The 19153-nt window shown below is 37.4% G+C and overlaps 1 protein-coding gene and 1 pseudogene across 6 annotated transcripts in view; both read right to left on the bottom strand.

Annotated features, from left to right (window-relative positions):
* The window catches only part of MAPK8 (mitogen-activated protein kinase 8), a 93500-nt gene that overhangs the window by 21464 nt on the left and 52883 nt on the right, over positions 1-19153 (bottom strand). For all 6 annotated transcript variants that reach the window (XM_011355385.2, XM_011355387.2, XM_023527961.1 and 3 more), the window contains 2 exons: positions 15057-15115; positions 14826-14964 (listed from right to left, as the gene is read on the bottom strand). In XM_011355385.2, the coding sequence (XP_011353687.1) occupies positions 14826-14964; positions 15057-15115 (198 nt within the window). The remainder of the gene's footprint in view (positions 1-14825; positions 14965-15056; positions 15116-19153) is intronic.
* LOC111736576 lies at positions 10029-10147 on the bottom strand (annotated as a pseudogene).

The following is a 19153-nucleotide window of genomic DNA, read 5'->3' as shown; positions in this document are numbered from 1 at the left end:
AACTGTAATTAAAAAGATAAAAAGCCTCCTAAGTTTCAGAGAGAGAGCTATACTATCATAAAAACTTGACAATTCTGTGGCTATTCTAACCTTAAAACGGTGGTTCTCAATTCAGGACAATTTTGACCCCAAGGGATATGTGGCACTGTCTGGAGACATCTTTGGTTGTCACACTAGGAAGTACTACTGGAATCTAGAGAGCAGAGGCCAGGAATACTGCTAAACATTTTACAATTTACAGGACAGTCCCTCAAAAGAAATAATCATTTATCCAAAATATCAATAGTATCTAGAGAGAAGGGCTGCCTTAAAGTGACATTTGACCTCTCATATTTTACAGACAGGAAGCTGAGAAGCTGAGCAGCCCCCAAGAAGAGCACATTTCCTAATACCCACTTCATATATATTCAAGGAGAACAGTGGAAAAGAAAGGCTCTCCACAAGATGGAAACAGGTACCACAGAGAACAGTGGACATAGCACGCCTCACAAAGATCAGAGTCAGGGCCTAATCAAGGAATATTCCCTGCCCCAGGGCAAGGGACACTCACAATGTGTGCCCAAGAAAATTTCATATCACAAAGAGCCAATATTGCATTTTTAAAATTCCCAAATGGGACTGTTTACTGTGGTTACTTGGCCCTGTTTGACCATCACATCTAGGAGATGGCGCAGGGGAAGGGAATGGCCAGATAATTTGGTCATTTTAGTTCCAATGTTTTTGGACCAAAAAGAGCCATATCTAGATTAGATGTAGACGTTACCAAGTATCACCTGGAACTAAATGCCTTGATGGAATAGGACTTTGGGTTATCTTGTCTAAGGAGGGGATAACTGTGGAATAAAGGGAGCAAAGGAATTTTTCATAACCAGAAGGGTAGACTGTGGCAGACACTGGTACTCACCACCATTCTGAAGTCTGCCTCTCCACGTTTCCCATTCCCTTACAACTGGGCAGGTCCTTATGACTAGTTCTGACAATGGGCTTAGAGAAGTGATGTGTTCATTTCCAGGCTAAAACACAGAAGAGCCAGCACACACCACCTGGCTTTCTTTTCCCCTGACATAGTGACCAGCACCTATCTAGATGGTGGAGCCTCAATCAGCTTTGGTCTCTGAGTGACTATGTAGAACCCCATCTCCCACCCTGACTTATATTAAACCTCTAAAGGATGAAAGTTCAGGTTATTTTACTGAATAAACAATCTCAGATTAGCAGAGATATTAGCTAAGGGTAAGAGGAATTTGAATAAGTTAGAGCAGAAAAATGAGTACCAATTGTGGCCTCAAGACCAGCTGCAGAAGTGGGTACAGTAGTTTATCCCACTAAAGTTCTTCTTATAAGTTACTCAAGGAGCAAATATCAAATAAAATCATAGAGGAATGGTTTCCAGAACTTACTGTATGAACAAAGTAGGAACAAGTGGCACCAGGGGTGGTCTACAGTGGGTGCTGTTATGTCTGCTCTGATTCCTGTTTCAGGACTGAGGCACTCATTCTTTCAGATGCTGGCAGTATTGGTTGCTGAGTTTTCAACAACTCTCTCCAGGAACTGCCCTCAGCCACAGAGTGCTACCTTTTCCAAGGTCATGCTGCTCCCCAGGCCAAAGGTCCAGTTAAGTTACCAGCTGAGGCCTCTGGAGCAATTGTACCTGATTCAATTTCTCACTCTGTGAACTTTTAATTCCTTTACTCCCCCCACAGACACTGATCCTGAGGGGACATCCTAATAAACTTCTTATACATGTATCTCCACCCTAGAGTTTGGTTGTCAGATAGCCTGACCTAAGATAAAGGCATATTCTTCATCATAGGTAAACCACAGTATGCTTTCCATTAGCTTAAATTTATTATGTAAATTTTCTAAGCTTATACTGTGTTTTTAACACTTTAACTACACTAGGGGAGTATGTTAGAATATCCCAATACTATTGCGTTTGTGCAGTTATTCTATTTTCTACAATTTAAGCTTTGTGCAATGTAACTCCACTCCATGTATCAAGTTTCTTGACAGTTATTTATCTAAATATGTGTATTATACCCTTCATCCTTATACAGTGACTCTTTCTCCCCACCATATTAAACTCCACCTGTTTAGTCATCCTAGTTTTCATGTTTGCATTTTCTAGGTACATCTTTGCCAACACCTTTGCTTTCAGTCTTTGGAAGTTAGCTACAACTGTTCTCATTATAGAAAAACATTGTTGTTGTTGGTGTATGTGTGTGTGTCAAAATTTGACCTTTCTTCATTTAGGAGTTTATCTCATTTATACATGACGTTATATATTGGTCTTCAGTAATCTAATGTTTCTTTTTTATGTTTCTTGCTTTTTCTTTGTTTTCTACCTCCTATCATTTCTGTTCTACTGACCTGCAGCCTCCATTAATCTAGAAATTTTCTATATTTCTAGATTAACTTAACTTCAAATTAACGTCCCTGCTGGCAGATTACTGTCCTGATCCACTGGACAAAGAAAACCCAGAAGTTTAACTCATTTGCTCTACCTCATATAATATATGAGTATGAGAGTAGGATAATAATATACTCTCTCATTTAAAAAGAGTTCTCTTATGTTGCTTCAAGATAGCATTAGACATATTATAGCAACTGCATATATAATATAAAAAGCAATCAGTTAGACTAACTAAAGATAAACCTGAATATCTGAGATATATAATTGTCTTAAAATAGTTATTTTGAGCACAAATATATGTACTTATTATGAGTTATTTGATACAAAGTAGCTCAGAAGGAAGATATAATTCCACTGAATTAAATAAATTTTAAAGAAATTACTCTCAAATTAGAGGCACAACTTTTCAAACAATAGCTAGATTTAAAACTAAAATACAAAAACATATGTCCACAGAAAAACTTGTACACAAATGTTTATGTCAGCATTATTCATAACAACTAAAAAATAGTAACAGCCCAAATGTCCCTCAAGTGCTGAATGGAGAAACAAAATGTGGTATATCCGTACAGTGAAATACTATCTGGCACTAAAAAGAAATAAAGTACAGACAGATCATACATGTATGGATGATACTTGAAAACATTATGTAAAAGAAGCCACCACAAAAGACCACATACTATATAATTCCATTTACAGATGAACCTTGAATGACACAGGCTGGCTGGGACTGCACAGGTCCACTTGGAAGTTTTTCAATAAATACTCTTATGATTTTCTTAATACCCTGGATGACACGTATCACTTCTTCTCTAAGGCCACTGGCAGAATTAGTCATAAGGGCCTGCCCAGTTGTAAGGGAACTGGGAAATGTGGGGAGGCAGACTTCAGAATGGTGGTGAGCACCAGTCTCTGCCAAAGCCTACCCTCTGGTTATCAAAAATTCCTTTTCTCCCTTTATTCCACAGTATATTCTCTTCCTTATGATTTTCTTAACATTTTCTTTTTTATAGCTTACTTTGTTATAAGAATATAACATATAATACATATAACATACAACAAAATATGTGTTAATCAACAATATTATCAGTAAGGTTGACAGTAGGCTATTAGTAGTTAAGTTTTGGGGAGTCAAAACTATAAGCAAATATTTAACTGCACAGGGTGGAGGTCAGTGACCTTAACCTCCATGCCATTCAAGGGTCAACTGTGTATGAAATGTTCAGAAGAAGCAAATATAAGGAGAAAGTGGATTAGTGGTTGCTTAGGGCTGGGGGAGAACATGACAGGGAAGAATGAGAATTGAAAGCTAATCGGTTCATAATGAGATCTGAACGCTAATGGGTGTAGGGCTTCTTTAAGGAGGGAAAAAATGTTCTAATAGCATGGTGATGGTTGCAAGACCTTTGAATAAAAAATGAATTGTACACTTAAGTGGGCAGTGAATTATATCTCAATAAAGAAGTTAAAAAACAGGATACAAATATATAAAATGTTTTTGAATACATATAAGAAACACAACTGGTGAATACTCAAATTTTATATAACTGATAGGAATAGCAGGATATTTTATATACTGCTTAATTTTAGAGCAAAAATAACTCTATATTGCTCCATATAAATTAGCAAAATACATGTTCCAAGAATATGATAAAAGGCTGTAATGTCAGTAAAAATGGCAGAGTAGATAGTTCCACAGAAACACCAAAAAGCAGAGCAAAAATAATCAAAATAAACTTTGGAAATATGGAAAATAGTCAAAGGTATACAACCAAGTGAATACAGAATCAAGAAAGGCAATTTAAAAAGAGGTCCCTCTCAGTTCCTTTACTCTTTCTCTTTCACTGTCCTCATCTATTGTCACTGTCCTTCTCACTGTCCCTCCCTCTGCCTCTGAGAGGAGACCACATTCTGTCTGTGGAGTGTTACCTATTTTCTAATAAACTTTCCTTTTGACTCTAATTTTCGCATGTGTGTTGAATCCTTTCTACATTCTCCACCTAAAGACCTTCTTTTTCTCTCAGTCCAGGGCTTGGTCTCCCCGCAACTTGGGAAAATTTGCCCTGTCCATGAAAAGATCAAAGAACATAAACTCATCCCACCCAAGTTCGCCATTGCTCTTCTCATCTGAGGGTGGCTGGGATTCATTTCCCTATGCCGTGAAGATCAACTGGCCTTGGGCAAATGGTTGATGCTGTTTCTAAGAAGCTGGTGAGAGACTTGTCATCTAATGGAGCAGGAGTCCACTGGTCCTGTCTACTTTTCTTACTTTTCTTCCTCTAACTTCCCTGACTCGGTGTCACCAGCGGAATTGCAGAGAAGACCTACTGAGGGACCCTGTCCAAATTCCAAATTAAAAGACTGTGCAGCACCTTTCGGCCACAATAGGATGGGTAAGCCTCTGTGGGAATCTTCTGTTCCCTCCTCTTGGCCCCTTGCTTTCATTTTGGCTGGGGTCTTGCAACCCGGGAAGCAGTGGGCTACAGAAGCATGCGGGGGCATACTCCAGATCTTGCCCTTTAGCCTTTCCCTCCTTCCCTGTTCCTCCAGCAGGAACTCTAATGGGGAAGAGGCTGGGTCGCGGTAGCAGCTCCACTGAACTTTTCTAACTCGTCCCAATCTATCCTGTCCTCATTTCTGAATTAGTTCCAGGACTCCAGAGCAATTTCAGAGAGGGTCCAAACAGTTCAGAGCTGAGTGCCCCGACTGCATCGGGTTCCCTGGCCTGCATCCCCTACAGTGCAGGACTTCAAGGAAATATGCCCCCCCCACCCCGAAAAGCTAGCCTTCTGTTGCTATCCCTGAATTTCTGTGTCTCTGTTTCTCTCCCTTGGAGCCACAGGTAAATCCCTGCAAATGCTCAGGGCAGCGGCCAACCCAGACTGGTGCTGTCATTCCCCCTCTGACAATGGGGAGCCCAGGACCCACCGCCTACATTCTGGTTGTAGGAGCCACAGGTAAATCCCTGTGCACACTCCTAGCAGTAGTGGGCCAGACACGTGCTACCATTCCCCCACCTTCTGCCTTTCCAGGCAGCACTTCGCCACAGAGCCTCTGGAGCTCTGTGCTTTCAGATTCAGGTTCAGCTAGGATTGTGTTCTCAGGTATCTTAAGGGTTAAGGTTCAGGGTACCCAGGTTTAATTTCCCCTAAGGGAAGAATATATTTTCTCCTTCTTCTACAGCGGCACAGGCACTTTCCAGCTTGCAGCCCCACGCCCAGCTGTCAGCAGTGAGGACCCAGAGAGGCCCCTCCTCCTTCCAAACTAATGATGGGAGGGGGATCAAGAAGTTTGGTCTATAAATGGTTCCCTAAACTACAATACTCTCCCACAATTAGATCTATTTTGCAAGAAAGAGAAAAGTGGGAAGAAGTTCCCTATGTACGAGCTTCTATGCATCTTTACCAAGACCCAGATTTACTAGATGGCCCAATCACAGGAGCGCCTTCCAGGAGATCTCAACATAATCAGGACTTTTCTTCTCCCCCTTTACCCTCACACTCAGGGGAAATTGAGTTCTCTGGTAACCTCATCTACTTCATCGCCCCCAGAGAAAACGAAATATGCACCCTCAGGGAAGTTACAAATACTGACGATGGGGAAATAATGTGCATGACCTCTGATCTGTATTTGTCAGTATTATATATATAATATGATAGAGTTAAGAATTCTAATTATGATAGAAAGGAAAATGTATGTTTTTGCTAACAGAAGGTATAAAGTAAGGACATATATTTTGAAGGAAACTGAAGGAAAGGTGTTTGTCTTAAAGTCGGTTATTTCTGAATGAGTGAAAAGAGGCAAACTGAAGGAATAAGGGAAGTTGTAGGTTTGTGAAGAGAAATCCTGAGAGGAAATTTTATGTGATTAAGCTAAACAAGGCTGGAAATTTAAATGTCAAAAGTAAGCTAGAGTTGCTTTTAATGTTTCTTAGACTATTGTTCTGCTGCTGATGTTATGGAAAAGTTTTCTGAGTAGAAAACAAGGATTCTGTGCTTCATCAAAGTAATTTTGTGTTTTATGTTGCCTTAACCAGTTTTCTGAGGCTTTTAGAGAATATACTAACATTGGCCCAAAGTCTGAGGGCCAGACACTCCTGGCTATACATTTCATAACTCAGGCTGTGCCCAATATTATAAAGGAAGCTCCAAAAGATGGGGCCTAGACCTCAACCCTGTAGGCTGCCTTGGTGCCAGAGATCTTTAAGATGTCCAAAAACTGGGAATGGGCAGAGAAAGAAGCAGAGCGCAAAAAGGCGCAAATTTTATCTGCCATAATACAGGGACCACCATCTCGAGGTGACCCGAGGCAAAAACAAAAAACAAAACAACTCTTTCAGGACTGGAGACCCTCAACCTTGGTCGGTCATGGCTGGCATCGTTGGGACTGGGTATAATAAATGCGCTAACTGCAAGAAAGGAGGGTACTAGAAGAGCGAGTATCCATCTAGCCCTGGAAAGCTGGGGAGCGGTGAACCTCATAAGCCCTCTCCCTTTATAGCAAGCCTCTCATGAGAAGCCCTCTCCCCTTATAGCAAGCCTCTCATGAGAGAGCTGCTCTCCTGCAACAACAGAGGCCCAAGCAACTTGCCGGCTTGTTCTAGAGAAATCATTGCAATCACAACAGGCGAGTCTCAGGTCACCCTAGACATGGCAGGGAGGAAAACTGACCTTTTACTAGATACTAGGGCTACCTACTCTGTCCTGACCCATCCCATGGGCCTCTCCAATGCTAACGGCACAGTGACAGGAAAAATAGCCAGCCTAAAATAACGTAAGATAACTTACTTTTCCCATTGTAAGACTGGGACTGTTACAGAAATGTTGCAAAATCAGACCGGTGAGAAACCAAGCACCACTCGGAGAGTTGGAGAACTCATGTTTATTACGCCGGCGGTCCCAGAAGATCTGGGTGCCGAGCTCAGGGGCAATTTTGCTTTTGTAGGATTTATTTGGCATGGGCCGATTGGTTAATTTGTCCTCAGACAGTTACAGACTGTAGGAGTTGCTATGCAGTATGGGCAGTTACAGAGTATGAGATCTTCAGACAGGAAATTAGGCAATACATCTGTTATCTAGACAGAACAATCAAAGGGGATGGTGAGTCTTCAGCTGATCTCCAGATCACTCTGCTCTTTGGCCCATGTAGCAAGTATGTCTACAGAAGCAGAACAAAGAGCTGATTCCAAGGTCAGCTATTTAAGTGGAAAATTCCTCTTCTGGACTAGCAGTAAAATTTCTCACCATATGTCAGGACCAGGGTCTGGTGTAGAAAGCCCTTCATTCCAGGAAATGGGGCACAGCCAAAAAAGGGGGCAGCCCTCTTGCCCATCACACAATACACATTTGTGGGGAACCTGGTGTTAAACCATTCATAGATGACTGGCTTCTATTTCAGGGTTTCCAGTAGAGTAGAGCAGCTCCTTCCCTGTGATCTATTGAAAGTCAGCCCTCAACTCAAACAGAAAGAGCCCTATCAAGTTTTGTTAAGTTTTGCAACTGCTGTCAAATTACAAGGAATCAACAGCTGGGTATATCTGTCTTGGATTAAACCAGTCTCTTATGAGCCCTTATAGTTTCCTCCAGAAAATGAAACAGTAAGTGCAACCTATTCATATGAACTTGTGCAAGATTGTAAGCTTTTGTTCCAAAAATAGATAAGTCCACAAATCCCAAGGAATCAGGGGACTTTTCTGAATAATTATTCTTTTAGCCCGGTGTCTCTGCCACTATTCTTTTCAAAATGATTCAATTTCCTTTCACTAGATATCTTCACCTTGAATTAACAAACTGCCATGAAAATGTAACTTTACTGTCAATTACCTCTACTATTAATTTTGACTTTCGTCTTTTCAATCTTTTTGCTAAGTTCTAGGCTGCAAGGTTTCCTACCACTTCTGCATGCTGGAAAACCTCATGTTCTCTGCTTCAGGGCCCTTATGATAGGCTTCTAGAGATTTTTGTTCCCTAGTGGGCAGGGTCTACAGCCCTTTCTCAGTTTTGAAGAAGTTACAGAAGACAGACCTTCATCTCTCAACATCCCTTTAAGAATAAAGGAATAAAATCTCTGAGGGGGGAATTAAGTAGGTGGGAGGCAAGAGAATTAAAATGTTAATCAAGCTACATTCAGAGACTGCAATATGCTGATCAGCCCTGTAGCCAGGCCAGGAGGACACCTTTAGAACAAAGGAAGATTTCTGCTAGGATTGCTAACAACCCATTCCCCATACCAGTGAAGAGGAAATAGGAACCAACAGTCATTCCCCATGGCTAAAACCGTGGAGAACCTAAGGATAAAAGGCTGGGAAGTACCAGCCAGCCAGCAGGCTTTTAGCACTACAAACTCTTCCCCTTCTTCACTATATGTTCATATCAAAGGAAAGGGGAACTAAAGAATGACATATAAACTGAATTCCCTGAACACTCAGGGCCACTCTCAGTGCCTTTACTCTGTCTTACTCACTGTCCTTGTCTCTCTCTATAGTCACTGTCTCTCTCTCTGCCTCCGCGAGGAGACCACAATCTGGAGTGTTATCCCTTTCCTAACAAACTTTCCTTTTGGCTCTAAAAACAAAACAAACAAAATAAAACAACAGAAAAGATTTACAGTGGTTTTATTAGTCCTTGCTCTACCCATTTCCATGGCTGGGAAGCGGGTCTTGAAGAAAGCAGCCTGCATTCTTAGTGTGGGACACTGGTCCTGGACTAGAGAGAGGGTATTTCTTTAAAACATTGTAAGGAAAATGAAGAACCCACTATGCCTGGGACAAAACATTAAGGTTGAGGAAAACAGGACATGAAATGCTATTACATAACATACACACAATAGGAGTCCTTAAAGGAGAGAAAAACAGGCAGAAAAATATTTTTTAAAATAATGAAAACTTTCAAAATTTAATGAAAGGCATTCATCTACACATCCAAACTGATCAATAAATTACAAGGCTAAAAGCAAAAAAATCTGCAAACTCATTAAAATCAAACCATTAAAAGCCAAAAACAAAAGAATTCTGAGAGCATTGACAGAGATACAACTTGTCACTTATAAGCGATCCTCAATGATATTAACAGCTAGTATAACAAAAAAAAAAAATCATGGAGGCCAAAGGCAGTGAAATGACACATTTAAAACACTGAAAGAAAAACATGCCAAACAAAAATTCTATATCCAGAAAAACTATCCTTCAACAATGAAGCAGAAATTAAGATATTTTGAGATAAATAAAAGCTAAGGGAGACTGTCATTAGTACACCTATCCTATAAGAAATGCTAGAGTCCTCCAGGTAGAAATAAAAGAACACTGGACAGTAACCTGAAGTTATATAAAGAAATAAAGAATACTAGTAAAGGTAAATGCAAATGCCAGTATTACTGTATTCTAAGTTTCTATTTTCCAATATGGTTTAAAAGACAAATGCAGTAAACAGTAATTATAAGTCTATCTTCATAGGCACACCATGTATGAATATGTAATCTGTGACAATAATATAAAGGGGAAAAGAGACTGTATAGGAGCAGAATTCTTTTTTTTTTTAGATGAGGCAATCCTTGGTTGACTTCAAAGATTGCAAGGACCTTGTCAGCTACAATCCCTTATTTTTTATTTTTTACCAGGTGTCTACAGCACCTGGTATTCCTAGGTGGTCTCCCATTCAAGTACTAACCAGGCCTAACTTTGCTTAGCTTCCGAGATCAGATGGGATCGAGCTTGTTCAAGGTGGCATGGCCACAGACCAGAATTCTTATATACTATTAAAGTGGTAATAATTCAAAATAAATTGTTATAAATTGAATAGGTTAATTGTAAACCCCAAGGTAATCTTTAAGAAAAAAATTGAAAAATAACACAGAAAAGGAAATGAGAAAAGAATTAAATGGTAAGTAACAAAAAAGTAATTACACAAAAAAGCAGTAATGAAGGAAGTAAGGAACAAAAAGATGTGATACAGAAAACAAATAGTACAATGGCCAAGTAACTTATTCCTTATCAGTAATTATTTTACATGCTGATGAAGTAAACTCTCCAACTAACAGCCAGAGAATGGCAGAGGGATAAAAGAAACTTGATCCTACTGTAGGCTATCTACTAGAGACTCCCTTCAGATTCAAAGGCACAAATAAGCTGAAATTGAAAAATGGGAAAAAGATGTTGTATCCAAATAAAATCAAAAGAGAGGTAGAATAGTTATACTAATATCAGGCAAAACAGACATAAGTCAAAAACTGTTACGTGGGGCAAAGGACAATATGTATTGGTAAATGGGTCAATCCAGCAAGAATATATGTATACATACATAACAAAGCCCCAGAATACATGAGGCAAAAACTGACATAACTGAAGGGAGAAATTGACAATTATATAATAATAGTTGAAGATTTCTATACTTTACTTTCATTAATGGACAAAACAAGTAGACAGAAGATCAAAAAAGAAATAGAGAATGTGACAACACTATAAACCAACTAGACATAACAGACATATGTAAAATATTCTCTCCAAAAATAGCAGAATACATATTTTTCTCAAGTATACATGGAAACATTATTCAGGACAGACTATACGTTAGGCCACAGGACAAGTCTCAAAACATTTAAAACACTGAACTCATACAAAGTGTCTTCTCTTATCCAATGGAATGAACTAGAAATCAAGAAAATAGAAAAGTGGAAAATTCCTAGACTTATGTAAATTAACATACTCTTAATGGGTCAAAAAACAATTCACAAGAGAAATTAGCAATACTTCAAAATCAATGAAAATGAAAACACAACATACCAAAATTGATGGAATGCTGAAAATCAGAGCTCAGGGGCAATTTTATAGCTTTTAACACCCATATTAAAAACAACAACAATGACAAAAAAAACCCCTTAAATCAATAACCTAATATTCGACCTTAAGAAATTAGAAAGAGCAAACTAATCCCAAAGCAAGAAGGTGCCAGAAAATAATAAAGTAGAGAATAACAAAATTACAGATCAGAAAAATAGAGAAAACCAACAAAATCAAAAGTTGGTTCTTCAAAAAGAGCAACAAAATTGAAAAACCTTTACCTAGACTAAGGAAAAAAATGGAAGATGTAAATTACTAATATCATAAGCGAAGTGGGGACATTACTACTGACTTTATGGAAACAAAATGGAGTATAAAAGAATACTATGAGCAACTGTACACCAACAAATTAGATAACTTAGATAAAATGAACAAGTTCCTGGAAACACACGATATTACCAAATCTGACTCAAGAAACAGAAAATCTGAACATTTCCATAAGAAGTGAAGAGAGTGAATCAGTAATCAAATCTCACAAAAAAGAAAAGCTCAGGACCAAATAGCTTTACTAGCAAATTGTACTGGTTATAAACCTTAGGAAGAGTTGGAGACTAAAGGCCAGGCAGGGAGTATGTGACTGAGCAGCAAGAAAAGTTTTGGATACCAAAGGCTTGGGTGAGCTTTCCTGGTTGGCAATACTCTGTATTTTTATACTTTGTAGCTGGGAAGAGAGAATGACTGACTAAAATCGCCATGTTTGGACTTTTCTCAGATTCTGCCCTATGCATCTCCCCCTTTAGTTGGTTCTAACTTGTATTCTTTTGCTGCAATAAAACTGTAATCATAAGTATAGTACTTTTCAGAGTTCTGTGAGTCATGCTAGTGAATTATTGAACCTAAGAGTGGTTGTGGAAGCCCCAAATTTGCAGTGGTTGTGGAAGCCCCAAATTTGCAGATCTGAAGTGAAGATAGTCTTAGAAACCTTGTGGTTGGTATCTGAATTGAAGGCAGTTTTGTGAAGTCTGTACCCTCAGTACACTGTGACTAACTCCAATGCAAAATGGAACTTCTTCAAATAGATAAGAACATTTATGAAAACTCCATGGCTAATATCATACTTAATGGCGAAAGACTAGAAGTCTTTCTCCTAAGATCAAGAATCAGACAAAGATGCCCACTTTTGCCACTTCTATTCAACATTTTACAGGAGGTTTTAGCTAGAGCAACTAGGCAAAAAAAAACCAAAAGGCACCCAAATTGGAAAGGAAGAAGTAAAACTATTATGCAAATGACACGATCTTATAAAGAGAAAATTATATAACAAAAAAATCCAAACAAAATCCCTATTAGGACAAGTTGAGCAAAGCTGCATGATATAACAACAGCATGCAAAAATCAATTGTTTCTATACACTAACAATGAACAATATGAAAAAGAAATTAAGAAAACAATTCCATTTGTAATTAACTTTGAAAAGAATAAAATATCCAAGAAAAAAATTTAATAAAGGAGGTGAAAGATGTGTACACTGAAAACTATAAAATATTGCTGAAAAAAATTTAAAAAGATTTATGTTATAGACTGCATTTTGTGTCTCCCAACCATTGAAGACCTAACCCCTAATGTGGCTGTATTTGGAAATAGGGCCATTATGGAGGTAATTAAAGTTAAATAAAATCATAAGGACAGGATCCTAATCCAAAGAATTAGTGTCTTTGTAAGAGGAAGAGATACCAAGACAAACATGAGCTTGTCCTCTACCTCACCCTCGCCCTCCCATCTCCACTCCGCCAATGAAGACATAGCGAGAAGGTGACTGTCTGCAAGCCAGGAAGAGAGGTCTCACCAAAATCTGAATTTGCTGGCACACGATCGTGGACTTGTAGCCTCCAAAACTGTGAGAAAATAAATTTCTGTTGTTTAAGTCACCCAGTCTACGGTATTTTGTTACGGCGGCTCAAGCAGACTAATACAACCTAAATAATTGGAAAGACATCCTGTGTTCATGAATTGGAATACTAAGTATAGTTAAGATGGCAAAACTACCTAAGCAATCTACAGATTCAATGAAATCCTTATAAAAAATGGCCTTTAAAAAAAATGGAAAAGCTGATACTCAGATTCATATAAAATCACAAGGGGCCCTGAATAGTCAAAATGATGTTGAAAAAGAAGAATGAAGTTGAAGGACTCACATTTTCCCATTTCAAAACTTACTACGAAGTTACAGTGATCAAAAATACAGTGGTAGTGGTGTAAGGACAAACATGGATCAATGGAATAGAATTAAGTGTCCAAAAATAAAACAATACATCTATGGCCAATTGATTTTTAACAAGGGGGCCAAGACCATTCAATTGGGAAACAACAGTCTCTTTAATAAAATGGTGCTGGGACAACTGGATTTCCACAAGCAAAAGAATGAAGTTAGATCATTACCTTACACTACATACAAAAATTAAAAATGGGTCAAGGACATAAACATAAGAGCTAAAACTATAAAATTCTGAAAAAAACACAACATCTTAATGACCTTGGATTTGACAACGGATTCTTAGATATGACAGTAAAAGCACAAGCAACCAAAGAAAAAATAAATTGTATTTCATGAAAATGAAAAACTTTTGTATAAAGGCTAACGAGTAAAAGAAAAAAATAAGATACAAAATAGAAGAAAATATTTACAAATCACAAATATAAAGTTCCAGCACCTTAAATATATAAAGAACATTTATAACTCAACAACAAAAAAACAACCTAATTAAATATGGACCAAAGACTTGAATAAAAATTTCTCCCAAGAAGATATGCAAACAGCCAACATGCATATGAAAAGATGCTCAACATCATTAGTCATTAGGGAAATGCAAATGAAAACCACAATGAGAAACCATTTCATATTCACTAGGATGGCTGGAATAAAAAAGTCAATACATACTGGCAAAGATTTAGAGAAATTGGATTCTCAGTCATAAATTGCTACTGGGAATGTAAAATGGCATAGCCCCTATGAAAAACTATTTGGTGGTTCCTCAAAAAGTTAAATATGTAATTACCATATGAACCAGCAATTCCACTCCACGGTAGATACCCAAAAGAATTTAAAACAGGAACTCAAACAAACACCTGTACATGAATGGTCATAGCAACACTACCTATAAAAGCTAACAGGTAGAAATAACCCAAGAGTCTATCAACAGACAAATGGATAAACAAAATATGGTAAATACATACAATAGAGTATTTTCAGTCATAAGAACTAACTATTGATACATGTTACAACATGGTTGAATTTGAGAACATTATTCTAAGTTAAAGAAGTGAGACACAAAAGGCTACATATTGTATGATTTCATTTATGTGAAATATCCAGAATAGGTAAATCCACACACACAGAAAGCAGACCAGTATGATGCAAGGGGCTTAGGTCAGAGGGAGAATGGGGAGTGACTGCTTAATGGGTATGAGGTTATCTTTTGAGGCAATGAAAATATTCTGAAATTTGATATTGGTGGTGGTTGCCCATGTTGTGAATATTCTAAATGTTACTGAATTGTACACTTTAAAATGGTTAATGTTGTTATGTGAATACCACCTCAATCATTAAAAAAAATTATGATGATAGTATTTTCTACTAACCCGATGAATAATTCCAGCAGAGTGAAGGTGCTTGATTCCACACAGCATCTGATAGAGAAGGTAGGACATTCTTTCATGATCTAGTTCCATCTGAATCACTTGGCAAAGATTTGCATCCATGAGCTCCATGACTATGTAACTTCATGGGTGAAAAAAGATGACAGCTAAAGTGTACAGCAACAATCTAAGAATAATGTACTAACATAATAAAATTTTAATTATCACACTTACACATCTTGAAATTCTTCTAGGGATTTCTGTGGTGTGAAAACATTCAACAGGCCAATTATCTGTGGCAAAAGCGAAGAGGATGAAAAATTAGAAACTACTTCATATTACTTTTATTCGGGTACTGCGAATACATGGGCTAAAAAAATCCACCATTAGTTTAAAATGTTTCAAATCTTATGTTCTAAGCTCAAGTAATCTCTTTTACATATTAAAACTTTATGGCCAAGTGTTGGGGATAGGGAGGGAATCAGAGCACAGAGGATCTTTAGGACACTGGAAATACTATTCTGTGTGATACTGTAATAGTAGATAATGTCATTATACATTTGTCCAAACCCATAGAATATACACACCAAGAGTGAATTCAAATGCAAACTGTGGACTTTGGATGATATGGATGTGTCAGTGCAGGTGTAACAAATGCACCACTTTGGTGGGGGATGTTCACAATGGGGGAGGCTATGCATGAGTGGGGGCAGGGGGTATATGGGAAATTTCTGTACCTTCTTCTCAATTTTGCTGAGAGCTTAAAACTGCTAAAAAAAAAAAAGCCTTAAAAAATTATATCAACAGAAGAGCTCTATGTAATCCATTCTGCTAATAAAGACTTAATATCAAGAACCTATATCCTCTACATAATTGGAAGGCAAATGTAAAATACCTTCTGCCCACTCTTATCCAACTCAATATCTTTATATTATCTCAGCACTTCCTCTTGCGGTTTTTCATAATACTGCACACTTTCCCAGTTTCCCTCATTCCCAGTCTATTCCACTGGTCTATCCAACAGATATGTCTTCTTTCTGACTATTCTGTCTTTAATTATTCTCTTTGCTCTATCTGTAGCCTTTCCCTGGGTGTCTTCTTCTCTAAACATCTCTATGTGGATAATTTGCAAATATGAATTAAAAGTCCTTGCTTATAAGTCTCAGATATACATATTCATTGCCACTTCAAAAGGAAGTCTCACAAATAAGATAAAATTGAACTCATCATTTGTACCCAAAGGCCTTAGTTTTTCAGAGTGCCTTTTCTTTTACAACAGAAGACTCAGAGTGATTTTTTTACTCCTTTTTCAGCATTTGTACTGTAATAAATATTTTAAAAAATGTTATCCATTCTACTGTCAATCTGAACTTCAATCTATACTTCCTATTCCCTGTGCTACTTATATAGGTTGGAGATTCTAACATCTCATCTCAAATGTTCATGCTATGACTTCTAACACTAGTTTCCCTAAGAATGGTTTTCTGTAAATCTAGCTACCATTTTATTGCCTATAATATGGTAAAAGAAAGATCTGATCATATTATTCACCTCTTCGAAAACTTAATGCCAACAAATAAATTCCAAAACTCCCCTGAAGAATATTCAAAGTCTTCAATGACAGGACATCAACGCACTTCACCTCTTAATAAGCCCTTTATTAAACTTGATAATTTAGTCATACTAAAATTAAATTTTTAAAAACTCTCAATGCCTTTAAATATACTGTTTCCTATGTTTGTCACTTACCTACTGAACTTAGTTATCCCTTCAAGATAGACCTCTTTGGTAGAGTATGACAACCCCTAGTCCTTGACAGAGCTGAATATTTTCTCTACTTTGTCTCCACAGTATCTTATATGCTATTATGGCATTTAACACACTATACTATAATCTAATTTTCACAATACCCTTGTCCCAACCACACTAGGATCATTGTTAGAAACAATTGTGCCTTGTTCCCTTTTACAGTCCTGGCAAAGAGGAAGATACCTGACACACATTTTTAAAATGTTTGCCGAAAATTATACTTAGGGATGGGAATATTCTTCTAGACATAAACTTCATTATGGCAGAATCTATGTTATTCATCTAAGCATAAAACTTTGCTTATAGAAGGCATTCAAATATTTGTTCAGTGAATACATTCAGAATAGTAATTTTCAGACCAGAAAGGGTAAAACATTTATTTTTTAAAATAGAAGCAGTGATAATAAGAAAGCATCTAGCTGCTCTAAATGAAACCAAGTTTCCTAACCAGTTAAACTGCACACTTGGAGACTTAAGAGAAACAGTAAAACTGTTCTCATTAATATCTGAGAAATCCTAGAGTAGAAGAGAAATGTTAAGATGAAAGGCACAAAGAGACAGAAAGGAGACTAGTGGTTGCTTAGGGCTGAGGGAAATAGAAATGAGGAATGAGAGCTATATGATACAGGATATCTTTTTGAGGTGATGAAAATGTTCTAGAACTCACCAGGTGATGGTCACATATATCTCTGAATATATTAAAAACCACTGACTTGTACAAATTAAATGGAAGAGTAGTATGCTGTATAAACTGTATCTCGATAAAGCTCTTATAAAAAAAGAGTGAAACAGCTGTCTTATTTTTCAAAAAGAATAATAAAAAAATTATATCGATCATAGACTAGACAGACAAAAGTCAAAGACTGATTGGGTGGCATATAACTACTTTGAAAGAAATAACAATTACTAGGTTCAGGTAAAAATTCATTGAGAAACTTAATTTTCTTCTATGAATAAAAACAATAACAATAAAGAACAACAGCAATAACTCAGAGAAATGCAACCAGATATAGCACATGAAGATTTCAAGAAGGTATTTTTTGAAAATGTCTCTAATAAGAACATTAATGTGAATAAAATGAAGAACTGGGAAGAGCTGGATAATTTTTACAGTATACCCAAAGGCTGCTAATGAACTAATCCAGATATTATGAAGGCATCCTGAGAAAAACAAGGAAGTGAAGCCAACAAATGAAAAGTCAGAGCAAAGAAGAAAAAAACAACCCCTAACAGTCCAGTAAGAAGAAACAAATTCACATGTGAAATTTAATAGAAAGAAATAGAAAGTACTATATACTTGTTCTTCAAAACCAAAAGAAAAAAGGATGGGAGAGATGTGACTTATTAGCAGGGCAGTGACAAAGAATAACTTGCTTAGACAATGATTTCCAAACAGGATTATAACGTCCACAGTTAAGAGAAGATGACATACTTCAGTTCCTCTCAGAGGGTTCGATCAGACATGCAGTATTGTGTGCTAGGTGAGATATCAAAGTGTGTTCAATGATAAGCGAGTAAGTTGAAAAACTTAAAATCATCTATGAAAAGAGTGGGAAATGCACAGTAATATGAATGTACTTAATATCACTGTACTGTACACTTAAAAATTGGTTAAGATAGTACATTTTATGTTATGTGTATTTTACCACAATAAAGAATAAAAAAGAAGAGAGTGGGAAAAACCAGAGAAGTTTAGACCAATAAAGATCTGTGCAGAACATGAAAATGTAGAAAAGGCAAGACATTACAAAAACATACATCATGGAGTAAAAAATTCCTTTGCCATTCCTCCTTTCCTTATATTTACTTTTATATTCATTCACTGAACAAATATTTTGAGCACCTACTCTGTGCCAACATCCTTCTAGGTGGCAAGGTTATTGCCTGGATGGATCTGTGCCACCCCCACTAGAGGGTTAATCATGAGAAACAAACTTTCCATGCCCTCCATTTAGTTGATGGAACCATCTTTCTTTGCAGTCACCCAGGCTCAGGATGTAGGAAGCTATCGGTCATCTTAATGTGAAACTAAGGCAATACCATCACCACCACTGCCACAAAAACAGGCTACAAGGGGCACGAGTAGCTCTGAGCGCAGGAGACTACCAGCAAAACCCTGACAAGCAATATATCTGGTTCCCACCTAGAACAATATTGGCAAACACGACTTCCTCCCCATCACTAGCTGACTTTAATCTTTAGCTCTGAGCTTTTTTTTAATGCTACTTTTCCTTTCTGGGAGGCCTTCTTCCTTAAATACTCCAATTTTTACCCCATCTTTAAGAATTAGTGTAGGTTTACTCTTCCCCAAAGATTTTCCATTTCATTAAGGCTCGAAGCACAATCTTCTCTCAGCACTTATTTTTCATCCACCATGATTTGACAATTAAACTGCTATTGCTTTATCACATTTGATAATTACCTCTTTATGTATTTGTTTTGTCTTCAAGATAACCCTGTAAGCTCCCCAAATATGGAGCCTAATCCCTAACTTCCATAAATATTTCCCCTCATGACTAATA

The sequence above is a fragment of the Pteropus vampyrus genome, unplaced genomic scaffold (assembly GCF_000151845.1).
Source record: "Pteropus vampyrus isolate Shadow unplaced genomic scaffold, Pvam_2.0 Scaffold20, whole genome shotgun sequence".
Classification (NCBI taxonomy): domain Eukaryota; kingdom Metazoa; phylum Chordata; class Mammalia; order Chiroptera; family Pteropodidae; genus Pteropus; species Pteropus vampyrus.
The sequence above is the reverse complement of the archived record's forward strand: the minus strand, read 5'-3'. Positions and strand labels throughout refer to the sequence as shown.